The 27,210-nt window shown below is 43.1% G+C and overlaps 1 protein-coding gene across 1 annotated transcript in view; it reads left to right on the top strand.

The window, feature by feature from the left end:
* The first annotated feature begins 886 nt into the window (after positions 1-886).
* ZFYVE1 (zinc finger FYVE-type containing 1) overlaps positions 887-27,210 on the top strand; it is a 28,032-nt gene continuing 1,708 nt past the window's right edge. Inside the window, exons 1-12 of the mRNA XM_017808284.1 lie at positions 887-957; positions 1,580-1,808; positions 1,947-2,483; positions 16,241-16,745; positions 19,760-19,974; positions 22,009-22,115; positions 23,085-23,193; positions 23,764-23,861; positions 23,978-24,095; positions 24,457-24,627; positions 25,411-25,591; positions 26,081-26,194. Of these exons, the coding sequence (XP_017663773.1) occupies positions 1,986-2,483; positions 16,241-16,745; positions 19,760-19,974; positions 22,009-22,115; positions 23,085-23,193; positions 23,764-23,861; positions 23,978-24,095; positions 24,457-24,627; positions 25,411-25,591; positions 26,081-26,194 (2,116 nt within the window). The 5' untranslated portion in view covers positions 887-957; positions 1,580-1,808; positions 1,947-1,985. The remainder of the gene's footprint in view (positions 958-1,579; positions 1,809-1,946; positions 2,484-16,240; positions 16,746-19,759; positions 19,975-22,008; positions 22,116-23,084; positions 23,194-23,763; positions 23,862-23,977; positions 24,096-24,456; positions 24,628-25,410; positions 25,592-26,080; positions 26,195-27,210) is intronic.

Below are 27,210 nucleotides of genomic sequence, written 5' to 3'. Positions count from 1 at the left end.
GCAGGTGTGTGCCTCTATTTCAGATGTGCATTCTTTTCCAGCTAAATAAATGGCAGCAGTTCACCCGTTGGTTGAGGCTACTGTCATGAAAAGATATAAAAAAAGGTCGCAATGGCAGTGGCCGGTGGCTCTCCTTGTCAAGACTTCGTTTAAACCCATGAGAGCTGGGCGCCAAGTGGACACCGTGATCTATTCATCTGCCAAACCTGGAGGCCTGGGAGCAGCCGCTTGGTTGTTCTCCATGCAGTGGCAGTAAAGAGCTTCGCTCTCAAACCCTGCTGGGGCCTATTTACACTCCTCCGGCGCAGCTCCTGGTCCTCTGGGGGACCCAGACAGGTGCGAGGCGGAGATGGAAAACAAAACGAGGGGAGCAGAAAACCCTGGGATCATGGCAAGGGCCGGAGGTACCGCCTGCCCACCGCGGGCACTGCACCGACGGCAACCGCGGCGGGGCCGGGGCGCTGCGGCCCCCCGACTACAGCTCCCGGCGTGCCAGCGCCGCCCCGCCTCCTGCCGCCGCCTTCCCGTCTCCGCGGTGAGAAAATAACCCCGAAGTTCCCCGCGATCAGCTGATCCCGGCTGACAACGAGGGGAGCAGGCGGAGCGGGCGCGGGTCCTGCCCGGCCCTGCCCTGCTCAGTCCCCCCGGGCGCCCCGACTGCATGGTCGGCCCCTGGGGGAGGAGAACCGGGACACCCCCCCCGGGCGCGGAGGGGACGGGGGGGAGGAGGAAGCGGCGGCCGGGACCCGAGTCCTTAGTCACCGGGTGCCGGCGGGAGGAAGGGGAAGAAAGGTGGCCGCCGGCTTGTAAACAATAGCCCGGCTCGCGGCGCCCCGCGCCGCGCCGCCTTTGTTCGCAGCCCCGCCGCGGCTCCCCGCCCGCTGCCGCCGCTCGGCGGGAGGAACCCGGGGGCTCCCTCGCTCCCTCCGGCCGGCGCGGCGCCGAGCGCAGCCCCAGGTAGGCGCGGGCGGGGGGAGGCGCCGGCCGGCACCGCCGTTACGTAACCGCGGGCGGGTCGCGGGGTCCGCCCGGCGCCCCCGGGGGCGGCCGAGCCACAAGTGCGGCCGCCGCGGGGCAGCGCCCGCCCGGCGCCGGGGCTGCGGGGCCGGCCGGCAGAGGGGGTCATCCTGGAGCGAGGGGCGTCCGCGCTGGCTGGAGGAGGGGAGGCGGCCCAGGGCCGGTGCCCCGCGCGGCCCGGAGGCAGCAGGTCTAGACAAAGGCGGCGGCGGCGGGGTGCGCAGGCTGCCCTCGGCGGGCGCTGGGCTCGGGGCTCTGGCAACTCGGGGCGCTGAGGAAGAGGGAGAAAATCCGTCTTCTGACAAGCCTGGCCGCGGTAGCAGTCGTCCTCCAGCGTTACTAGAAGGAGCGCACGAAGAGAGCGGATTTTTGTTTATCCGGCGAAGCACATCAGGAAATTCCCAGCAAATAAATACTGTGAACTCTCTGAAGGAGGAGCTTAGCTGTGGAGTGAAAGCAGAGAATTTTCTAGTCTTGACACGGTCCTTTTGTGCGTGTGTGTGTACATGTGTATGTATATGCACTTGTGTGTTTCTGATGCCTTTTTTGTCTCTGTCAGCAGCTGTTTCCCTCCGATCTCTGCTTCAGGGAAATACTTGCTGTACCTGCTGAAGTGCACCAGGCTGGGCTTTGTTTTTCTCATCGCTGAAAATATGTGAGACAGCTAAGCAGAGAAAGAATGTACACTGGCATTTGGGTATAGTAATACATGAAACCAGCCATGCTGTTTAAGTTTATTTTGGAGAAAGAAAACTTCATTAACACTTAAAAAGACTCTTCCCGTGAGGCAGGTCAGTGTTTGAAGCTTACAGAAACATATACATTAATTATTTAAAATTAAGTACAGACAACACTCCTCTTGTGTTTCTTTCCTTTATGAAAATACTAAATTTGCAACTGACTTTTACACATATCGTTGTTTGAAACAGAAACAGGAGGGAAAAACATTGCTTTAAAGAAGTCTGAAGATGAGTGCCCACACGCAAACTGCAGAGAAGGGACAGAACACGACACTCCTGTGCCAGGAAAGCTATGTTTGCAGTGGGACAGATGAAGCAATCTTTGAGTGTGACGAGTGCAGGAGCCTACAGTGCCAGCGTTGTGAAGAAGAGCTGCATCAGCCAGAAAGGTTACGGAACCACGAACGGACCCGTATAAGACCCGGCCATGTCCCATATTGTGACTCCTGTAAAGGTGCCAATGGGAACATAATGCATGCCAGTATGACGGGCTCGAGGCAAGTAGCAGCAGTGAGGTGCCAGGTGTGCAAAATCAACCTCTGTGTGGAGTGTCAGAAGAGAACACATGCTGGGGGGAACAGAAGGAAGCACCCTGTCACTGTGTACCATGCTGGCAAAGCCCAAGAACAGGAAGAGGAGGAGGGGATGGATGAGGAGACCAAGAGAAGGAAGATGACAGAGAAAGTAGTGAGTTTCCTCTTAGTGGATGAAACTGAGGAGATTCAGGTAAGAACTGTGGTTTGTTTGAACAGGCAAGATCCTTTAGTTTCTATCTTAATCTAACAGGCTGCTGTGATGGATCATTAGTATGTGAAGTGTAACTGGCAGCAGTGGTAGCAAAACAATGGCCAGTTAAGTGCCTTGGAGCATCTTGGGCTAAAAAGACATAGCACCTTGGAGTGAGCGTGAGTTCCTCAAAAGGTCAAGTTCGTTTAACCTTAGGTGTGGCAAGGGCCTCTTCTAAGAGGCTTGGTAAGCAAAGCTGGTGGAAGAATTGACTGTACTGAGACACACACAATTAAGATAAGAGGTGTTTGTGCAGGATGCTGATCATTCCTGAACAGAATTGTATAGACAGTATGACAGTATATCCTGCAAATGGCAGGCAGCCATTGGCAGCCAATCTCCTACCGTATAACTAGGAGAGGGCACTGTACCAAGCAGTGCTAATGCAAGACTAAAGCTCCTTGCTGTCCTCCTTTAGTACCAGTAAATCTATCTGATTTTTAGAAATAGAACAATGTAGAAATAAGTGTCCCAAGTGTGCCATCCAAGTCCTACATGGTTAAGCTATATTGATTGTCACAAATACTGTTACATGTTAGCCTTTTGGTGAAAGAGGGGGAAATTGCCAGCAATTTGGGATAGACCTGCTGATAAAAATGATAGAAACTATTTGACTAGGAACAGCTGCTCATGAGGCGCTATTTTAGAGTGTCTGGAGTTCAATATATGCAGTTAAAGAACTCTTCTGTTGGCCTCTACATTTGGTGAGCATAAGCACTTTACAAGGTAAAAATAATTTATAAATATAAAAGCAGCAACATGTGAAAGTCATGGAGCAGGTTAATTACACAAGTTCAACTTTGTCTTCTGGCTTCCAGTTTGCGTTTTTTTATGTTAAACCTTGTTGAGGAGACACTGAAAGAAAATGTGAAGACACCTGAAGATTCCATGTCTGGTTGCTCTAATTTAACATATTCATGCTAACATCAGTAAAAAGAATTGTGATGATACTGTGATTGTTGGTATTGTAGTTATTTGTATCCATCTTAGTCAATGTGCCAATCATGCATTGCAAGGAAATATGACTTAAGTATCTCATAGCTATTCTATACTATAGAATAGTGTGTGTATGTGTGTGTGTGTATATATATATATATACACACAGTAATTATACCATAGTATAGAATAGTTGCAAAATACTTGTGTCACATTTTTTGTCCATTCAGGTGTACTGATTGCCAACTCACATGGCTTTTGAAGGGGGAAGGGAGGAAAGGATGACAGTCCTTGTGGTGCACTGACATAGAAAACACACTTTGAGGGACACCAGTGACTGTAAACTGAGTGCTTGAGTTTTAGGTGTAGTAGCAGTCCTAAGTTTGTGTATTTCTAAGCCCTGAGCAAACACACATTTCCTTGTAATGTATGACAGATGCAACTATTACTCTAAGATGCAGACTTTTCAATAATCCTTATCTAGCCACTAGAGAAAGCTCTGAAATGCCTTGGAACAGGGCTGTCTTGGAAAGCTGCTCACAAACTGTGACAACTGTGGTTGTACCGGTTTAAGTTATATTTATACTCATGAATCTGTAAGCCTTATTGAGGTAGACCTTTGGCTGCCTCTTGCAAGCAAGTGCATTTGCTATTTAAATGTCATGGGCAATAAAGCCAACTTCCTTATTTGGACAGCAGTGGTCCTTTATCAGATCATAGCAATTTGGTCAGAACAGGGTTGGGTTGAAAAAGCCCTCTAAAAATGATCTTGTATCACTATCAAGATGTTGAATCTGAGCTCTTCCATCTGGAGTGATCTTCTCTTCCTCACAGCTGAATACTTATGTGACATCTCACAGCCAGTGTCAAAGGAGTTTGAGAGTTTTCAATTAAAATATTTTCTGGCAGCTGGAATTTGAAGAGTGCTTGCTATTATAGTAATGTTTCTGTTAGTGAACATGAAGGTCTTTTTTTAGAGAGGCCTGTCAGATGACTAGCTAGCTTTGAAGACATCTTGTGTGGCATCTTTTGCTCTTGATAATACTGATCAGCCAATTTAGCTATATTACATATATATATATATAAAACTTATTTTGTGCTTGTCATTATTTGGGGAGAAATAATTAAAATATTCTTTATTTAAACCAACTTTTTGTCCAAAAATGCCAAAATATTAATAACTTGAAATGTGGAGGTTCAGAGTTTGAGGGTATGTGTCTCTTTAAGCTTGAGTAGAAAACTAAGGATTTATCAGAATTATGGAGTCTAGTTATCTTTAACTGTCTTGTGTAATGACCTTTGGAACTTGAAAATTGTTGCATTAGTTAGGAAATAAGAGAGGAAAGTGCTGATTTGCTATCAGTGTTAGATTCTGCCATAGCAATGTTAAAAGCTACCAAAAATACAAAATTAGGCAGAACTGGTTATGCTGCTGAACAAACATGATGGATTGAGATAATTACAGGTGTATACTTGTTTACAAACCTCTAACTTGACAGTGGTTCAGTGAGATGGGGACAAAAGGCCAAAAGATTTCTTTTTTAGTTTTCTTTGGAACTTGGAGTTAAGCTCAAGCAGTTATGTTTCACCTCACTGTTCCTGTTGGCTTCTTGGAGGTGGTAGCTCTGAAACCAAAGAACATTTATAGCATGTAAGCAAATACCTGATCTGGTTCTAGATCCAGAAGCACTGTGGATTAATCCATAAGGAGTTGTACCTGAGCAAATTCATTTAGCTGAGAGGTGGAAATTCTGAGCTTGGGCTCAGCACTACACTGATACAACTATGATAATTCTGAGATCTGCATAACTGTCTTTGTGCCATGTTGCACAGATGTGTTGGCCTGCTCAAAGCTTTTTGTGCTTTGCAGACATAACTATAAGCTCAGAAAACTGAGGACTTCTTGTGCTTGTTCAAATCCATTTAGTCAGGAAATGTCCCATTTTAGACCACCACTTGTTTGTAGAGAACTGATGGTAGCTAAAGTTTGTATCTGTGAAATACAAACTTCTCTGTCATGTTCATCATAATAGCACTATATCTGAGCTCCTCAAAAAGAGGTTGACTATCTCGTGGTAAGAAAATGCTGTTAGGGGTTAAATCCAAGTTTGCACTGCAAGTCTGTGGAAGAACAGAGAGAGAGGTTGTTCCTCGTGGAGTCCTGCCCCAGCTGTCTCACACACCACGCAGTGAGTGCAGTGCTTTGTGGCTCTTGTGAGTTAGACCGCAGTCATCTTGACATACGTGACAAATTTTTTCTTCATTCTTCCAGGGGTTGTTGCCCCTCATAAGACCCTATTGACTTCTATCAGAAAACAAAACTGTTTTACAAATTGGCATCATCTGCAGTTTAGACCCTATTCTAGGTGCTTTTTCTCAAGCTGTATTATGCAGTTTCTCTTTACACAGTATTAAACTTTTGACCTTATCTATCACATATTGAAAGTTGAGGCTTCAATCAAATTGTTCTTGATAACTGCAGCATCTGTTTGTTAATGGGCTTTGACATAGTCTATCTTCTTTCCTCACTCTACTGAGAATGATATTGTGGAGATTACTTCCTCAGTCAATTGCTTTGGTATTGTCACTGCTGTCCTTACATCTTCCACATCTCCTCTTTGCTTTGTTAGACTCAAACTGTGTGCCTTCTTTTTTTATGTGTGTAAATCCCCCAACTGAATCTCCTAATCTGCTCTGTCAAGATGTCAGCTTTTCTTTCTTGTCTCTAACTTGCTGGATTCTCAAACTATCAGCTGTCACTATTGCTGCCCCTTGCACACAGGAGACACTTCCCTTAAGAACTTACAGAATCAATTAACTGATATTTTTTAAAACTCCCCTGTATCTGTGGATCTATTAAGAAAAACACAGTGAAATACAACAATAAAAACATGACTCAGGTTAGGATACTTGGTTCAAGTGCTGATACTGTCTCACTGTCCCATGTCACCTGCATCTGTCTTTGCCTCTTGTACTTATGTTTATGCAGTTTCTGGAACAGTATCCATTTTTGCTTTGTATTTATACAACACACTTGCAATAGAGCTCTTTAGCATAAAGCACAGAGTTATGTATCTGTTGTACAATGAACTTTATTTACTACTACTTCTGAGGCAGGGGAGAAATGCTTAACAATGCATAACAACAACTTGATATTTTTATCTTGGGGAACAGAAGTTGGGAGTTCTTACCACAGGATCAGAACTTAGTTGTAGTGTCACTAGTGGCTTCTACGATAACACTTTGTCCAAAGCCCTAATTAAGGACTCAGCCCATACACTTAACAGAAGTAGAGAAAGTTTTTCATCTACCCCAGAAGATAGGAGACTTGTGGTTCTTAGCAATCTGCCTTAGAGTTTACAGATCTTTGACCAGAAACTAACTCTGTCACAAGAAATTACCTAATCTGTGGGTTTCAACAAAAAATAAAAGGTACTGACTTTGTAGCCTGATCTGTTTTTGGGAGACTGTGTTTTTTGGTGGGGTTTTTTTTGTGCTTTGGGGTAGCACAGTCAGTTGTAAGTTTCTGGGAATTTTAATCCATGTTCTATAAACTGAGGAGTCACAGCTAGTATATTTGCTATGGATATAAAGGAGGAGGAAAAAATGTTGAAGGATCTGAATTTTTTAGGTCAGTGTGATCTGTTGTATCAGGATATGTAATTTCTGTCTCTTGATACTGTTGCTGTGCTATTGATGAGTTTTCTTCCTCTTTGTGCTTTAGAGAAATTTCCTTCCCAAAGTATTTTTGGGAGTTTGCTGTCCTACGCTTTAGGAATTTTTCTCTTAATACTTTGTTATTTTTCAGTATTCTTCCCATCCCAGTCTGTTATCAGTTCACTTACATTAAAGTGCACTGTTTTCCTGTCCTTGGAATAAAGCAGTAGAAAAACTACTTAGCAGTTGCTGGTTAGGAGTGTTCTTTCTTCCACTGGACATATACCAGTATTTTGAAGGGTATTTTTAGAAGATAGGAGAGGAGCCATTCTTTTAACAAATACACAGCTCCTTTAATAGTTTCCGGCTGGCTCTTTGCTAATTTGAACATAGCCACATACAAATATTGCTTTTCCCTGGAACCAGTCTTACACCTTCTTCATGATGCAGTACTCTTGGGCAGTAATTAAAGTCGAGTATTTTGCTTGCTTCCTGTCTCTTTTGTCCATATGCTGACATGAGTGCAGGTGTGGAAGCCAAGGAGAGCATCTCACAGGTGAGAGAAGCTGGTAACAAGCTAGTCTGGAATTACGCAGTGTTTCATTCAAGGAGTTCCTGAACTTAGTTCATTTCCTGAACTAAATAGTATTGGTGGGGAAAATGGTGTGTTTTAGTGCTTCCTGCACTGTACCCCTCTTTGCGCTTATCCAGTGAATCCTTTTGGGCTCCTGGTTGCTGCCAGGAGGAGAATGTAAGTGCTTTGGGGTACATTCAAGAAAGAAGAGGGGAGCTGTCAGTTTGCTGTCCTCCAGCCCTTCTGTCCCTTCTCTTCCACTTTCTCACTGCTGCAGGGGTCACTAGAAGTTGTTGCAGATGTTGTTGCAGTAGACTTTTGATTTTTTTACCTGGGTTGTTAATGCCTTGCTGTAGGATCACATAAAGGCAGAAGTTTGAGTCCTTTGGTCTGCCTGTCAAAACAACCTGAAACTGGGAAAATAAGCAGAGTTCCTATTTTATAGGAAGAGTGGAACTGTAATATAAGGAAGTTTGTAAATGGCCCTCTTAACAAGGACAGTGGTATAAAGTAGTGTCCACACAGGTAATCTAGCTATTCTTAGTACTGAGGAAGACTAATAGTTATAGAATGAACTTGCTCACTGACTTGCTGTCTTGTGAACAAGTCTCTTCACCTAGATGTGGTCTGCTGCTACAGATATGACATTGGGGTGATGATTGGTAGCTCTGTAGCCAAATTAACATCCATGGGGAACTTGAAAGGTACTTAGGATACAAAATAATGATTTCTGCATCATTGTTTACTGTTCTCTGAGAGTTAGATGACACTGTTATGTTAGTGTTATTTTAGCAGCAGTTGCATTTACCTCAAAGACTATTGATTTTGAGTTCTTGCAAAAGTAGTTTTTCAGCAAGCAGTTTAGTGGGATCTCTAGTCTTATTTCTGCTTTCAGCAGTATCATATATCTCAGCAATCATCTACAAGGGTAATTTATTTGGTAATAGCAATATTTCAGCCAATATTGCCTCTTGGATTAGGAAGGAGTCCAATGAAATTGGGTTACCTCCCATCCCCTAAAGTTTTTTTCCACCACTGTCTTAAAACTTTTGAAATAGGATCTTTCTCTTTGGGTAGAGTTGTTAAGCAGGATTTAACTGTTCTCTCCTTGCCTCTGAAAGAGTCCTGTAGGAGATAGACATGGGCTTCAGACATGGGCATCTTCCATCCTTCATTGCAGGCACCTGTAGGTCCTGTTGAGACTCATGCTATTAAGCTCTGTACAAACCCATGAAAATACTGAACCTGAATTCCTTTGCCAGAGCTGTGGGAAAGAACAGGATAAAGAGATGAAAAAGACATTTTGTTCAGGGACAGTATTGTCACGGGTATGTACACAGGCTAATAACAAATCTCAACAGAACCCAGTGAAGGCAAATAAGAAGGAAAAAAATTTCAGGTTGGGAAACACTCCTAACACAAATGCTTTCCTTTGCTTGAGCCAGACCTATACCCAGCATGGGAAAAAGATCAAACCCAGCTGGAACTGTGGTGTTGTAATCTAACCTTAGGTCCTTGTGGTGTGTCTGTCCTCTCCTCTGTTTTGCCCTCCTTGCATCGGGCGTCAGGTCCCTCAGTTTGGGCTTGAGAATCTGTGGGACTCCAGTCCTGAAAATGCTGATGTGTCTGCTGTCAGTTTGTCTTAGGTCTAGGAGATTACTGAGGGCAATAATGATTGATATATTTAAGTGTTTGCCGGATTAATGATTAATAACTTACTGCTGAATACCAGAATGTAACTACTGGTATGACATACACAATTTTATAAACTAATCTGGTGACACAGCCCTTTTGGGAAAGTTTACCAAGCTACTGTGAAACATTTACATAGTAACAAGTAACTCTTTGACCCGCAGAATTAATGAAGTCTAGTTTCTGAGAGGTCTGCCTCCCATTATCCAATGCTTATCCACATTTTCTGTCTTTTGGGTAAGAAGCAGTATGTGTGCTATCATTTACCAGCCAGCATGCTTACTAGCTAGCAACTAGGGGTATGACTGGTTAGCTTACTGTTTTATTTTGGAGGCTGCATGGGGTGGACATGAAACATGCTGTTTCCTCAGGAACGTTATTAGAGTCTTTCTTTTCTACTTTGCTGTTTATTTTCATCAAACTTCTAAGAAATTTAGAGGCATGTATTTATGTATCAAATATGTCTATGTAATTCCATTATGGAATTTTTTTGGGGAAGTCATCCATAACAAAAGGTATAGGAGGCAACCTGAGGTAGAAAACTGTAGCTGCTTGGACTTAAAATTCAGCCATGATTCTTCTTGAGCGTCTGCTTATGATCAAAATCTTCAAAGCTGAGAGGGAGTAATGCCCTCCTCAGGTCCCTTTCAACCGGAATAAGTCTATGATCTTATAGGAAACAGGATTTAAATTACTATAGTTTAGAGCCTGTCTCAGAACTCTATTGGTGTAATGGGTTTCATAGCAGAGTTTCTCTTCCTCACAGGGAGCTACCCAATTCTTTTTCTCACTTGATAACAAGAAACACTTGGGAATATCAACAAAAATTTCTCCTGGGGCAAAAGCAGGGAGCTTCCAGTTCCTTTTTTTAATAGCCTGTTGCACTTGAGTTGCTGGGGTAAGCCAGCTACACTTCTTTGCATTCATGCACTGCCTTTTCAGGAGTGATTGTGAGGAGCCCTGCAGAGGTGTGAATTTTGGTGGCAGCACTGTATTATGGTGGAGCTTATTCTTCTCAGGTTAGTCTTACAGGCTGTAGTTAAAGGAATAAATCTGTTTTATAGGTTTCTCTCTTGTTTTCAATGTACACTGAAATTTTGACTTAATGACCTAAGGGTGGGACCTGGGGCTTTAGGTATGCACCCATAAGACTGTTGTGTGAGTCTACCTCTGGATAAAGCTCAGTTTTTTAAAGTTAAAACACAGATTTAGAAGCAGCGTATTAAAGAACTGGTCTGTGCTGAGCTGTGCAGATCTGACAGATCTATTCTGTTTCCAGGTTTCATGATTGATATAATACTCTGTCCTTAAGATCAGTTACCTAATATTGTCTCAGTTTTTTGTTTTAGAAGCTCAGGGCTGCTTAAAAGGTTGCAGATTTTATTTTAGCTTGTTTTGCTGTTTCTCCCTTTGATTTCAGGTGTTAGTTTGAATTCTTGTAAGCATTATCTTTTTAAAGCATTTTCTGAACTGTGAGCAGAATTACTTGTATTGCCAGTGTTAAGTAATCCTTTAGGGGAAATAGTATTTACTTTCTTCCACTTGATTGTTTTGACTGCTTATACTTAAAGACTAATTTGTTTCAGATGTTTGCAATTTTATGCTGGTATACATTTGGATGTGCTGTTACAAATCTTGTAGTTTATACTTCCATTCATTGAAAACAGTGTTAAATTTATATCCTCTTTATTGATGTCATGGTTGTGTATCAGAAGATATTGTCATGTGCTGCTTGTATAATTTTAGAATCATTTAGGTTGGAAAAGAACTTTGACATCATTGAGTCCAACCATTTACTCAGCACTGGCAAGTCCACCACTAAACCGTGTCCCTAAGCACCATGTCTACACACCTTTTAAGTACCTCCAGGGATGGTGACACTGCCACTTCCCTGGGCTGCCTGTTCCCATGCCTGATAATCCTGGATTCTGAAATTTAATTGTTTATATGATGATATCTTTCTCGATTGCAGAAAGTGTATGTTAGTTATTAAAAATACTTTGTTAAAATGAGGTCAGGCAAAGAGTAAGTTTTCAAAACACAACAACAAAAGTACCAATGTGAGTCAAAATGACAGTGTAAGACTAGCAAATGAAGGCGCTCTGATGAATACTATGCCAAGCATTCTTGGTTTTTGTTTTGAGCTATTGTGTGTCGTGACACAACTCTGGCTTTGTGCACCACTTCCATGAATATTAGCAAGCCCTAAAGGGTTCATAAAGAGTTTTAAGAGGAGAAAACTGTGGTAAAAATGTCTGATGCTCTTAATGTGTTTGTTTTGCCTAGAGGCAGATTTAAAGTTGTACAAGTACAGGTCATTGGAAACTGTTCTATTTTTTAGATTTTCTTTTCTTAAGGTTTTTAACACTTTATTGTTTTAATAACATTGTTACTAAGAAACTCATAGGCAGGAATGTCACTTTAGCAATTCTTGTTTCTTAACAAGAACTCTCTTGTTTAGCAGTTCTTGTTTCATTTTAGCAGTTCTGTTTCTAAATGGTTCTACTTTTTATTAGGGCTCAGATCTAGGAAACTTGTTATGTTAGGTATAATAGATTTCCAAATATGGGTGTTTAAAGAAGCTTCAGTCCTAAATGCTCCACAGCCACATGGTATGAGTTTTTGTGCCCTCCTTATGGAAGACTTTAGCTATCAAGTTCTGGTTTTTTCTTGTTGAAGACCTTCACCTTCAGTTCAGCTGAGCTTGGGACTCAGCAAAGGGTCTGCATAGGGAGCTGGATGGCAGTTGCTAAAAGCAATGTAGCTAAAACTATAAAAGAAAGCTAACGAGGATTCTACCATATGATAGAGTAAAAACTGTTCTTTTTAGAAGAGAGTCTTCTAAGAGCTGTAACAAAAGTGTAAATGAGTCTCTGATACTAGAAATGGCAAAATAGGAAGGGGCTGAAGAGATATGACTCTTGTCTTAGGTTAGACATATAGTTTTCATTCTTAATTTACTTTGTTGAGCAATTTAAGGAAGGCTTCATATTTACCCTCTGCTGTTAACATCAGAGATTTGGAGCTCTTGGGCAATGTGGGAGTGGACAGTTATGGAAACATGATCCCTTTGCATATACAGCAGAAGGTGGTACCATACAAATTTCTTTAGAGATGAGAAGCAAAATGGAGAAGTGGGACTTGATAGACCTAGTAGGGATTAGTACACATCCACTCTGACTTTAAATGTCTTAAAGAAACTTGCTCAAGGGAAGTAAATTTGACTGCTGGTATGGGGATTGTTGTGGATGGTTTTTTGAGAGCATCATCCCTGTGTTCAGCCTTGGTTAAAGTCAACTAGGGCACAAGAGCAGGAAGCACCCAATGTCATACAAGATATGCAACTTCAAAGGGAAGGTGTTTTTTTGGTTGTATTAGTTTGTTTTTTGGTTTTGTTTCTTCTCCCCCAACGTGGAATTTATTGTAAGGATGTTGCAGTATCCAAAACTATGACTAGGTTCTAAAAGGGGTTAGATCACCTCCTAGAGGATAGGTCTGTTGGTTCTCTACCAAACATGAGTGTCTGGATGCAACTGCTGCTCAGGAAGTCCTTTGTTATATGACTTCTGAGAATTGATAAAGCATGCTAGGAAACATTTACTTGTTTTGTGTCTAAGTTCTTTCTCAGTCGTTACCAAGATCTGTAGGACACAGCATTGGACTAGCTAGACTTTGGTGTATTCTTGTGCTCCTGGGTAACTTGCTTGTCTGAATCACTCCTGGGTTCTGTCCTGAAAGGAGGCCTGAAAGAGCCTAGAACCTTGGAAGGGGGTAACAATTCAGTACTTTGGATGTATGATTTGATATGTAGCATAACTTTTTCTGCTGGAGTAATCTGAATTATTGATCTGGAACCAACTTTTCTTCTGTCTGGCTCAGCAATCCACCTTTTTTTTTTCACAATATGTTGCCTTGGCATCAGCAGTTTTTAAAGTACATTGAATGCAAAAGAAAGCTGTTGGTGTGGATGTTTGCATTAGCTCATCTTAGGACAATTTCCACATGAGTTGACTCCTGCCTCTTATTGGTGGGAATGCATGACAGAGCTACCCTTATCCCTGTGGTCCCTACTGTCCTTTGTGTCTTCTGACATTACTGACTCAGCCCCTTCCACAAACTCTCCCAAACTGCTCCCAGAATAATAACCAGTGCTGCCTGAAACACTTTAGTCATTAGTTGTCCTGCCGATACTTAAGCAGCTGTTTGAAAACTATTTCCTTGTGCTGTCCAGGGAGTGCCTAGCCACTGACTCTGGCAGAAAGGATCTGCCACCATTATGGTTAGAAGTTTGGGAGGTGGGAGTTAAAAACAAAACCCTTTGAAGAAGAAAGTATCATGTCCTTTTTGCTTATGCACATGTAACATATTGTCAAATCTGTAAATGTTTTTAGGAGTTATCTCATGAACCAAGAGCTTCCTTTCAGCCACAGAGACGTCTCCAGAGACACTAAGAGAAATTGCATCTATCATCTAAACTACCTTCCTGATGATAATAATATAATAATAACAATGATAATAAAATAATAATAACAGCTACCAAAAAAGCAGACCCTTTCTTTGGTTCGCCTGTAACTTGAGTGTATCTTCATGTTCTCCCACAGACACCAGGAAATATTCTGTTGAGGGCATTTTGATTTCTTTGTTTCCTGTTTTCTTCTACTCTATGAGGCTGCCTTGAATGATTTGAGTCCATGAGAAGCTACTGCAGCCCCACAGCCCACAGTTTTATTTTGTGAATGCTGTTCCCAGCCACAATCTGGCACACTGATTACTTTTTATGTTTTTGGTACACTGGCTGGCTTTTATTTTCCTTCAAAGTCTAGCTGCTGCTGATAGATTTGACCAAAGCAAATGAGGCTGGGTAGGCTTTAAACTAATTTACTGATCTAAGAATGAACTTGTTCAAAGAAAACATTTATTACCTCATGGGTTCTCTGGATCATGGATTGTGAGACCTTCCAAGTGTCCTTTCAGGAGGGAAATAGCTAAGAGCTTCAGAACTTGAGAGGTAGGCAAGACGGGATAGAAGCCCTGGTCGTTTCAGTTGATGGGGATTCCTTGAGGAGGGAATTGGGGTGGAGAAAGTGAATTCAATCCTTCACAAAGAGTGCTTCTGTCATATTCTTCCATGTCACATAATACATGGATAAAACCTGTTGGAAGAAGAAAAAGCAAGGACTAGTATGCTAGTTTAAAGGTAAACCAGCAGGAGAAATGAACCCAACTCAAAAGAGACCACAAGTCAGAATTACAATTTAATAAAAAATAATACAATAATACAATTAAATGGACAAGCAATTGGTTTTAACCCACAAAACCCAGATGTATAACCCAGCACCCTGGGGCACGAACAGAGTGGTGTTCGTTGGCCCCCGTGCTGAGCCCCACATGGTCCCTGAGTCCAAAGTAAAAGGAGGGGGGAAAACCTGTTGGTGAGAGTGCTGGTCACAGTCTGGTCGAGAGTGGTGGTTGCAGTCCAATTGAGGTTCTGATGGATCCTCTGGATCCGATGAGTGGTACCTGAAGTCCCAAGACCCCAAGATTATATACACTCAGGTTCAAGTGGGAATTCCCAGTACCTCCCCCAGGGCGGGGAGTTCCACAACGGCTGGCTCTGAGTCTCGAGATATTTTTTGAATCCTTGGTGGCCAGTTAGCAGACATGACCCCTCAGGCTGGGTGTGGAAGTGCTAATGACTCCCTGGAGGGGAGTTAACATCAGCTATAACTATAGCCTGAGGGGGTCAGGTGTGCTTTGGGCAGCTGCTGCAAATAGTCTATTGTTAACAGTTCCTGGGAAATGACATAGGGGGTATAGAATACACAGTTTGAGTTAAACCCACACAGTGGTGAACTGCTCCCGGCTGCTCTAACTAGGACAACTAAACAGCTGTAGCCAGAAGCATAAAACCCGTGAAAGCCAAGGCCATGTTCTGCAACAAAATCAGGGCAAACTCTTGTACAGAGCCCTAACCCCATTTCATTGCTTGTTTGTCTGTGTCTGTTGTTCTAGTATCTGAAAAATGCCCTGTTCTTTAATCTAGATAGCATGATCTTGTCACTTAATCTATGCAAAGCCAAAGAGAAGTTAACTGCTGAAGGCTGTCTACTCCCTTTTGGTTTTGTATCTGCATGTTCTTTTGTGGGTTTTTTTTTTTTTTATGGAAGTACAATACAGTAAATTATGAAATGGATTGTTGAGATAGCTGTGGCACCTCTGTGAGAGCCAGTTTGACTTGCTTTGAGCACCTGACTCCACTGCACAACTTTGCTTCTTCTCTGTTCCTCTTCTGCCTCTCCAGCTGAAGGATTGATCAGCTGGAGAGCAATGGGAGCAGGACAGGCTGCAGCACAGATGCATGGCAGAGATTTTTCTCCCTAAACAGGTGCTCAGCCTCAGTGGATGAGGCAAGTTAAAGTGACAAAAGCACTCTCCTGAATTTGGATGCTTGCCAGGAGACCAGTGCTACTACAGAAGTCTGCCATGCTCCAAGTAGCTGTTCTGTCAGACTTGGAAGAGAGTTGTGCTCCCTTCTCTGAAAGGACTGCCTCAAGGAATGGGGTGAAGTACAGGAGGTTTGACCAGACGTAATCACAGTGAGGCATCACTTCTAAAACAGCTACATGATGGAACAGTAAATCACATTGATGTGTATGTTTTACAAAACTGCATTCTAATATTTTGCTTTGTACTTCTTGGTGCTTCAGCAACGTATGATGAAATCTGAAGAGGAGATAATTGGTCTTTTTAAACTTGTGAATCCTGAAACCAGCTGTGTTTTCAGTGTTGTCTACTCCAATTGCATAGTTATAATATTTTTCTCTTTTTGTTTTGGAAGGTAAGGAATGAAGAAGACTTTATTAAGAAACTAGACTGCAGTCCTGACCAGCATCTAAAGGTGGTGTCCATCTTTGGGAACACAGGGGATGGCAAGTCTCACACCCTTAACCACACTTTCTTCTATGGCCGGGAAGTCTTCAAGACGTCTCCAGCCCAAGAGTCTTGCACAGTTGGTGTCTGGGCAGCCTATGACCCTGTCCGCAAAGTGGTGGTAATTGATACAGAGGGCCTCCTGGGGGCCACTGTGAACCTGAGCCAGAGAACACGGCTGCTGCTGAAGGTTCTGGCCATCTCTGACCTTGTCATCTATCGTACTCGTGCTGACAGGCTCCACAATGATCTCTTCAAATTCCTTGGTGATGCCTCGGAGGCTTATTTAAAACATTTCACTAAGGAGCTAAAAGCTACCACGGCCCGTTGTGGCCTAGATGTTCCTCTCTCAACTTTGGGTCCAGGTGTCATCATCTTTCACGAGACTGTGTACACCAAACTACTGGGCTCTGGTGAGTAGGCACTAAGAAACTGAATTACAATGTGCTAAACACTGTCTAGAAATTATCAGGTTGCATTGAATATTCAACATTCTTTACTACCATGTAAAGGTGTGATTTTCGTTTTGCTCTCACTCACTTGTTTAAGTCTGGGAACCAGGCTGTGGAACTACCAGAGCATTTCCTGTTGGTGATCTGGCTATTCCAGATCAGCTAGAATAATCCTCTTAGCCAGCTGTACATCAGCACTGACTAGTCATGAGTTCTGCCAGCCATAGGAGGGGACATCATACAAAATCATGAATATGGGTGATATAGCAGAGGGAGGCGAAAAGTGATGTGGTGGGTTGACCCTGGGTGGATTCTAGGCACCCACCAAAGCTGCTCTATCACTCCTCTCCACAACTGGACAGGGGAGAGAATATAATGAAAGGTTCGTGAGTTGAGATAAGGACAGGGAGAGATCACTCACCAAATACTATCATGGGCAAAACAGACTCAGCTTGGAGATATTAATTGCATTTATTACCAATAAAATTAGAACAGGATAATGAGAAGTAAAATAAATCTTGAAAACGCCTTCTCCCCACCCCTCTCTCCTTCCCAAGTTCCACCTTCTCCCCCCACCCCGCAGCATAAGGAGATGAGGAATGGGGGTTAGGGTCAGTCCATCCCAGGTTGTTCCCACTGCTGCTCAGGGAGAAGAGTCCTTCCCTTGCTCCAGCGTGGGACTGTCCCTCCCGTAAGAGACAGTCCTTCATGAACTTCTCCAACATGAGTCCATCCCATGGGCAACAGTTCTCCATGAACTGCTCTAGGGTGGGTCACTCTTCCAGGGGATGCAGTTCTTCAGGCACAGGCTGCTCCAGTATGGGTTCCCCACAGAGTTGTAAGTCCTACCAGGAAAACTTGCTCCAGTGTGGGCTCTTCTGTCCATGGGTCAGCAGGTCCTTGCCAGGACCCTGCTCTAGCATGGGTTTCCCACAGGTTCACAGCCCTCCTTCAGGCATCCACCTGCTCCAGCATGGGTCTCCTCCACAGGCTGCAGGTAGATCTCTGCATCCCCATGGTCCCCTGTGGGCTGCAGAGGCACAGCTGCTTCACCGTGGTCTGCACCACAGGCTACAGGGGAACCTCAGCTCTGGTGCCTGGAGCACCTCCTGCCCCTCCTTCTCCACTGACCTTGGTGTCTGCAGAGTTGTTCACATGTTCTCACTCTGCACTTCTCTGGCTGCAATTACATCTGCACAATAACTTTTTTCCTTCTTAAATATGTTATCACAGAGGTGTTAATATCATCCCTAATTAGTCTGGCTTAGACAGCAGCAGGTCCGTCCTGGAGTTGCCTGACATTGGCTCTGCCAGACATGGGGCAGCAATTTCTCACAGAAACCACCCCCGTAGCCCCCTTGCTACCAAAACCTGGCCACACAAACCCAGCACAACTGAGATACCCTGGGATTTTGGCAAGGATATGTACTACCCTGTTGCAAATAAAACAAGGATAAAATTCTGTGTAGAAACTAGGAGGAGCAAGAATAATGACTTCGATGAATGTCACTCTACTTTTTTTAATTCTGTGGACCAACATCATTCTGAGGCTGACGTGAGGTCGGGACTGAGTTTGTGTTGGCACAGAGCTGATGATTTGACACCACTTCTCTCTGTGCAGGTATCTGATATGGCCAAAGGAGCAGACCTGGCACACTATTATTCCCACCAATTTCAGTGTTCTTCACCAGTACTTTTAACTTGGCTCATGTAACATTTGACTATTTGTATTTAAATTCTGTATTTTATTTGTATGTCTGAGTGAAATGCACTGTCCTGTGGAAGTCATGGCGTGTTTTGGTTTTGACTATACAGGGATCTAAATTTCTTCTCTTTTTTTGCATGTTTCAAAAGGTATGATGAAACCTTTCTTAATTTGGTCCATTTCTGATGTTCTGATAAACAAGATCCATGATGAATTGGCCTGCAACAGCTGAGGCTCAGTCCTGCTGTCTGTGAACATATAGGAGACTTCTGTTGTGTAATACCACAGCAGTCCTGGCTGACCCACAGTCTCATTTGGGCTTTTCTAACCAGTGAGGTCTTGAGCTAGCAGAAGAACTTGACATTCTTTCTGGTTATTATTAGAGTAACCTCTCAATAACTTTTAACTTACTTACAAGGCAGTTCCTTTTCTTACATAGCAGTTTGCTGATTAGCAGTTCAGAGTTTCATATAGTTGTTGACATTTACTGTTTCAACAGGTCAGCCTTTAGTGAGGACACTTTGCACCTGTATGCAAAGTCAGGGTAGTAAAAAAATTATATTTTTGTGATCACTGCTGGTCACAGTAGGAATAGGAAAGAAACCACTTAGCATGTGGATATGCAGAAAGCTGTAACCATCTGTCTCAATGGATAACTGAGATAAGTGTGTTTATATAGTTTTAGGGCAGGGAAGAAAGGGCCTGCCTTATTCTGAAATGTACAGCAGGTACTTGGAAGCAGGCAGAAGAATGCAGTTGGCTCTGTGGAGTCTGACCTGATGTGACCAGCTCTGAAGTGCTTTTCCACGTACAAATGGTTGATAAAGGCTTGGTCTTCCTTGCTACAGTACTGGCATGGAGAACAAGCAATCCATGTAAGGTTCATGTCCTCCACTTATCAGGTGCTCGTACTGGCTATACCAAATTATGATCTGGTGAGAAGAACTAATAAGTGTGCTGACATGATGTTGCCTTGTATTATGTCCTAAATTGCTCCTTAATCTGGATATCTGGAAACTTAGATGTCTCTGATTTTACCTGAGGAACTTGGTCTTAGAATCTAAAGCTTTGTGTCACAAAGCAGAGGCTGCTTTTGGAAACAATTTGTTTCTTTTCTTTATTTTAAAATACAATGATAACTGCATTCCAGATGTATTAGAAGATTCGATTAAGGAAACTAGAACTATATTGCATATGAAAGCACTATGCCATTTAAATATTATTTTGAACAGTCAGTTGTTTATGTACTTGCTGATACTCTTATGTATAGATCATCCTTCTGAGGTTCCTGAGAAGCTCATTCAGGATCGGTTTCGGAAGCTAAGCTGTTTTCCTGAGGCTTTCAGCTCAATTCACTACAAGGGAACAAGGACATACAATCCTCCAACAGATTTCTCTGGGCTTAGGCGAGCTGTGGAGCAGCAGCTGGAGAACAATACTACTCGGTCACCTAGGCAGCCTGGGGTTATCTACAAAGCACTAAAAGTAAGTGGAGAAGAGTTTGTCACAGTCTTTATTTGTATCACTGTTGCTACTAACTCAATTGCAGCTCATAAAGGTAGAGCACATGAACCACTGATGCAGATAGCAGGTGTCTGGATAAAGCAAGTCTTCCATGAAGATGATAATTTTGTGTAACAGCCAAGGAGGCTGGGTAGTTTTTGTTCTTTTTACTTGAAAACTAACAAGCACCTTAGTAAAGACCATGAAAGGTCAAGAAAAGTTGTAGAGCAAAAGTAAGCAAAATCAAAAAACTGAGCTGGGAAGAATAAAGTAACGGGCTGTGAGTAACAAGCACTTAGTGATTTACAAAGAGAAGGCTCAGAAGGAGTTTTTTTTTTTTATGAAATTCCTAAAGATGGCCTCAGCACAACAGGAGAAAATGCAAGATATTTGGAGGGAGTTAATAGCTGGCCAAACCTAGCACTGAATTTAGCGTAACCCAAGGCCTAGGAGATGTGCTGGTAGCTAGGGAACAGGATGGGATAAAGCCAAATGATGTATTACTTCAGAGTGAGTGATCTTCTTAGACAGTTCACTTTGCTAGGGTGTCAGAGGGATTTTGGGGGCTTCAAATTTGCAGTCTTTCTACAAGTTTCCACTTGTATTGCTACCGCTACCTGATTAACATCGTATTTTCTTTGGCCTGAAGAGCACAGCTGTCATCAGGGAGGGGCAGGCAGAGCTGGGGCATATCTGCAGAAGAAGGTAGTGCTAGCAGTCTTTTCTGATGTTAGTCACAGCTGTTGGAACAGATAATTCTGTCTGCTCTGTATTTGTGGTAGCTGAAGCACTGGAAGTATCAGGGTGGCATGTATGCATTAGGGAGCAGACAGGCAGCAAGGGGAAAACAGCTGGAGTGGTTAATTTCAGTTTAATTTCTAGGACTTTATTGCAATAGTGAAGTAACCTGGTTTCAGATATAGATGCTAATATACTTAAATTCATGTCCAATAGAGTGTTTGCTGTGTTCAGATCGCTACTGACAAATTAACTTTTTTTGCTTCACTTATTGAGGACATAAGGCTTCCTAGAGATCTATGTCCACTTCCTCTAATTTTTGAATTCATTGTCCAGTATCAGTCAAGCTTGAAAGAGAATGTAAAGCCAATTTCCTTGAAATTATGTGAAATCAAATGTCTACATAGAGATCTTATCTGAGGGAAGTTATGATGAGAGAGATACACACACGTCTGCTGCAGCCAACCCTTTTTAGGACAGCAGAGATGCACCCACTCCACCCACCCCCAACCCTGTGAGGGAGAGGAAGGAAGAGAAAGGCAGACAGCCACTATATTAACCTCACCTGTAGTAAGAGTTTCAGTTAGACCTCATGCCTTCAGAGATGTCCATCAAGAAAAGCTTTAACCATTTGCTTTGTTCCAGTGCTTGCTTTTTTTTTTTTTCCTAATCATAACACCCAAAAGAACTGGAAAAGCTAATTATGCCAACGCTAAGGACTGATTTAATCTGAGAATAGATGTTTCCAGGAAAGGGTACAAATCCCTTTGTCTCAGTTTTGCAGTTTCACCAGAGAAGAGCAGTTGTTGAGTGGGCAGAGGAAAGCTCAGGGCAGCACTTTCTGAGCTGAGAGGCAAAGAATGTGTCCTCATGTACTGTGAGAAATGATCCTCTGAGTTTCCTTTGTGAGATTTCCAGAATGCAAAGCCCTTTTAGCAAGAGCCCTACTATTTTGGGCACGGACTGTATGCACAGACGTGAATGCAATCTTCATTCACCCATTTCTGCTACAAAATTCAAAGCAGGGAGAGGAGGAGAGGAGAAGAGTATCTTACAAGTAATCAGGTCACTTTCCAACAAGTGCAAGACTGTCTTCTTTGTTGGTTTTCAATCCTTGTCTTGGTTTCCAGGTTAGTAAGACAGACATTATTTGTTAGCTGTGTACTCTCTTTGCCTCTCCCTCCAGTAGAGGAATCCATGCTTTTGCTTGCAAAAGCTTGCATAAAATGTCTTCGTTGCTCTCCATCCCTTACCAGTTCATTCTTTTCTGTTTGACAGGCTCTAAGTGACCGGTTCAGTGGGGAGATCCCTGATGACCAGATGGCTCACAGCTCTTTCTTTCCAGATGAATATTTCACATGCTCCTCTGTGTGCCTCAGCTGTGGGTAGGTGGATGAGAAATGCTTCTCCATCCTTCTAGAGGATAGTGCTGCTCTGGTCTGCAGCCACAGAACGTAAAGTTTCTGTGACATCTTGACAGCTGACATCACCTGTCATCACCTAGTCCTTCCAGGCAGAATTATCTTGAAATTCAGCTCTTATGTAAATTGGATGACTGTTATTGCTGCATCCCAACTGGATGCATGGTTTTTGCCTACTCTATTTTTGTGCATGGCTACAAACCTGTGCTGCCCATATCTTTTCCCGAATGCAAGCAGGGCAGGAAGAAAGGAGTGCCTAAATAAATCCCTTGAAAATTTCCTGTGTTTTTTTCCTGACATTTTTGTTACCTAAATGGTATAAACAGTCCTAAAGCATACATCATGGCTGGCCACTGTGTTCAGTGACCATGTCTAAGTGGAGCTCCAGATTTGATTAGACCTTGGCTTGTAGCTCTCTGGGAAGAGCCCTAAGATTGAACCTGGAAGGGCAGTAGATGGCAGTCAGTGGTCTGAGTCTGTGAGGTGTATAGCAGCATGACGTTATGGTTGGTTATGCTTCTGGAAGCATTTCCTCTCAAATGTGATATAGTGCTATGTTTCTGCTCTCTTATGTCCATTAGAGAATTTCCAGCAATTCCTTGCAAAGGCTGCACTGTTAAGTCCATTGTGGTCAATTTCCAAACTTGTTTAGTCCTTCCCAAAATACTCTCTGAAATTTAAATTTGCTACAGTGATCATTTTCTGCAGTGAACTGTTGTTAGTGCTGCTTTGTATGTGAAACAGTTGCTACACCTCCTTCTGAAAAGCCTGCCTTTCAATGATAAATGTTGTCATTGCTGTATGTACAGTTGTGGAAATGGTTTGAGGGTACAGCATCTGTATAAATGCAAGAATAGTAATAGAAATGAAATCTTGGTGACATCTGTCCTGTATCTAACAGTGACAACTCAGGGTTTGCTTTTGCATACTCAGGTGTGGCTGTAAGAGGAGCATGAACCATGCAAAGGAAGGAGTCCCTCATGAATCCAAAAGTCGATGCAGATATTCTCACCAGTATGATAACAGAGTCTACACTTGCAAGGTGAGTAGCGATACAAGGACAAGATCTGAAGAGTGAGAAAGGAAAGTATGACCCAGTATATGAGGAATATCATAGGCATGTACCTGTTTTCTTCCATTTTTTTTCAAAATGTCAGAGGTGCTCATGGCCTTGACAAGAAAAATTGATCCTCATTCAACTTGTATGTTTGCTGGGAGAGGTTATCACTTCTGTGTGCTGTGTCTCATTTTTCTAGCTAAACCGTGAAGCCAGCTGCTCTTAACTTGGGTAATGCTGACCTTCTACATATTTGATGTGGCTACTCTTCCTATTTCCTTATGCCCATTGCTTGGTATTAGCCAATTTTTCTGAAGGATATGTGCAGGAGACAGGGAAATTTTTGTCTACCATCATGGTCTTTATTGATATAGAAATATTTCCCTGATGTCATTATTAACTGTAGTTTTGCTTTGTTATAAATCAGTTATGATGAGTGCTCCTTTGCTGTGGAGACCCCTGTATCTTAATTATATGCTTTAGGTGTCCAAACAGCTGCCAGATCCACATTTGGATTCTCAAGAATGCAGTTTTAGTTGAGCCTTTATTTTACAGGCCTGTTATGAACGAGGGATGGAGGTCAGTGTGGTGCCAAAAACCTCTGCTTCCACAGACTCTCCTTGGCTGGGCCTTGCCAAGTATGCCTGGTCAGGGTGAGTACTGCAGCTGAGATATCTCTCTGCTCCCTGTTGCCTCTAAGCTACCTGGTACACTGGACCTCCAGTGCTTTCAGGTTACCACTGAGGTAACCTGTCTTCCTCTTCTGCAGATATGTGATTGAGTGCCCCAACTGTGGGGTGGTGTACCGCAGCCGGCAGTACTGGTTTGGCAACCAAGATCCTGTGAACACTGTGGTGAGGACAGAAATTGAGCACGTCTGGCCAGGGGTAAGTCTGGTTGCTGGGTAGTCTTTGTGCATGTGGGCAGCCGTGTTAATTTGGTTCTTCTGGACGTTGATGGAGAAAATGGATTGGCTTTCATTACAGCTGTTCCCTGTCTCTGCTCTTCAAAAGAACCTTTGCAAGGCCTCCAGTCATCTTTTGGCTATCTTGAAATGCCTAAGATGCCACTGTATGAACACTTTGTGTTTATGGACCTACCCCACTGTTTCAAAGCATGGCTGGTGAATTTTTTTCTTCTGATTGCCCTCCAGTTTAAGAGGAGCAATGGGTTGCAGAGCCATCTGCATCTAAAAAACCCCAATGATTTCCTTTTTTTATTCTCAAGTAAATATCCGTTTCTTTCCAGACTGATGGATTTCTGAAAGACAACAACAATGCAGCTCAGCGTTTGTTGGATGGCATGAATTTCATGGCTCAATCAGTATCTGAACTTAGCCTGGGACCCACAAAAGCTGTGACCTCCTGGTTGACAGACCAGATTGCCCCAGCTTACTGGAGACCCAATTCTCAGATCCTGGTAAATAGCAGCTGCTATAGAGAAAGGCTTCGTATAACTAAAACCCCTTTTCCTTACCCTTTAAGTAATACAGGACTTTGCAGATTCCAAATGCTTCTTCTTTTACTGCAACAATCCCTTCTTCTACAATTCTGAGAAAACTGAAATGTTTTCTCCTCTTCCCATTCTTGACTTATCCAGAGAAAGTATGAACAGAGAGTTGGCCCAGCCCTGCTAGAGAGACTGTTTCTCCCTACTCTTTGTGAGCTCCTCTCCCAGCAATATCACAGAAACCCCTGGCTTGCATGAACTTTCTTTTCAAAGCAAAGAAAGAACATATTAAATCTGACTATTGCAGTTGATAGTACTATTTTTGTGGGTGCAGATGTTAAACTCTGGTTTCATACCAGATGCAAAAAGCATCAAGCAGTTCAAATAGGAGAAGGTTCTCTGTGTCTAGCAGGAAACAGACTCATTTTCACTCATCTTCAGTGAAAACTGCCTTCTGAATTCTTACCCCCCACAAAGGTCAAGCAACCACCATTCAGCCCTGCATCATGTGGCTGTGTTTATTTGTGATTGTGAATGAAGGGATCATAGCAATATATTTGCTTAACCACTGTACACCTACCTGTCTGAATCACTTCCCCAGGGTAAAGTTATGGGGCTGGTAGGACCCAAGTCTTGTGTGTAACTATATTTTTCACAGTTTATCTGAGACTTGGCATCCTGGGCTTCTGCTCTCTATTTTTGACTTAAGGAACATGAACCTAACAGTTTTCCTCTCTGTGTTGTTCTGATTAGAGTTGTAATAAGTGCAACACGCCTTTTAAAGATAACGACACTAAGCATCACTGCCGGGCCTGCGGAGAGGGCTTCTGTGATGGCTGTTCTTCCAAGACCCGTCCAGTGCCTGAGCGAGGCTGGGGACCAGCACCAGTGCGTGTGTGTGACAACTGCTACGAAAACAGGGGCATCCAGTTAGGTAATTTTGACTGGATTGTGACAGAATTATCCCTGGGCAACAGCCTGCAGTCTTTGCCCCTGATTTCTGGATCACAGCCATTCCCACTGAGTGTAGACAGTGTTGTTCAAACTGGGCTTCCATACAGTTTTTGGTTGAGAAGCTCAAGAGCTCAATGCTTTTGGAAGAAAGATGACCCTTTCAAAGAGCTACCGGGTATTTGACCCCCTGACAAAATTACTTTCTAATTGTATCTTTACTTTGTTTTTCCAGCAGCTGCTGATGGTCTGGCACTAACATCAGAGCAGGGATGCTGCTGTTTCAGCAGACTAGTATTTTGTCCATTATTGCTAAAATGAAAACTCTGCAATTCAAGACTGGGGATGTGGGAAATAAAGACTGAGGAGGGACTCCAACATGCCTTTTTGGGTTTGCTGCTGTTTTTTGTTAATGTAAGGCAGAAATTGTGGTGGTTGTAGGTGTTGAGCCCTTCACTCTTGTGTCGTGCAGATGTGGCTGAACTGCCTTCAGATGAGGAAGGAGGGACACTTATTGCCAGGAAGGTGGGGGAAGCTGTGCAAAACACACTTGGAGCAGTGGTGACAGCCATGGACATTCCCTTAGGTGAGCTCTGTTCTGTTCTGATGGATTTTTTGCCTAAAGGCATTTTTGTGCTCAAACTGATTAAACTTCAAGAGTTTGTGTGACAGGCTGGCACCTCTGCTATGCTATCACTGTTGGGTGAGAGTTCTACAGCCCTCTCTGCCTCTTCTGCCTAATGTTTCCTCTTAGTTTTCAACGCGTTTTTTCTGCACACTTTCACACTTTCTCTTCTCCCTATTGTGCAAATCTGTGTGCACCAAGCTGTGAGTAATTCATGCCCCCCTGATGCATTCACTGCAGTGACCTGCCATTTGGAGCTCCTAAAGACTGACCAATTAGGAAACATTTTATCAGGTTTGGTTTTCTTCCAGAGATGCTGAGTGCCTTTTAAGTGTGTTCAGATACTGCTGGCACTTGGTACTTCTGTAGGGGAGGGCTGAGAATTTGAAGCTGTCCAGGTTGGTAATGATGGGGAAGTAATCAGTAATGTGATCTTTAATGGTGAGCTTGTACAGTGAACGTTTGCTGTTCTTTCATGTGCTGGGTGGTGGTTAGGTATGTCAGCAAACATTTCATATTTGAATCTTCTGTTGTTGGACCTGATTTCCTGCTCATTATGCAGATCATCATTCAACTGCTTTGCCTGCAGCATGTCCTGCTATCACTTTTATGGGTGTTTCCTCTCAGAGTCCATGAAGGGCAGAATAAATCCCTTTCTCAGTTTAGACAGTACATGCGTTTCTGTGGGGTTTTCTGGCCACACATGAAACTGAAGATAGGGAAAAGCAAGTGTCTCAACCTCTGGAAGAGTCTGAATAAGGGAAGATGCCACTATTTAAGGAGAAACAGTCTGCCCCTCTGAAGAGAGGTAGAATGTGGGAGAATGGCAGAATGCCTTAAATGGCTACCCATTGCACTAAAGTATTCTGTCGGTAGATCACCTCCCCTTAATGACAGTAGTATGACTTGCAGTGGGTGCGTACTTCCCCTGGAGTACATTCCTGATGTGCTTATGTTGACAGATTATTTTCTTGTCC

This window comes from Lepidothrix coronata, unplaced genomic scaffold (genome assembly GCF_001604755.1).
Source record: "Lepidothrix coronata isolate B3197 unplaced genomic scaffold, Lepidothrix_coronata-1.0 Scaffold1, whole genome shotgun sequence".
Lineage (NCBI taxonomy): Eukaryota > Metazoa > Chordata > Aves > Passeriformes > Pipridae > Lepidothrix > Lepidothrix coronata.
Note: the sequence above shows the minus strand (reverse complement) of the source record. Positions and strands in the feature narration are given on the sequence as shown.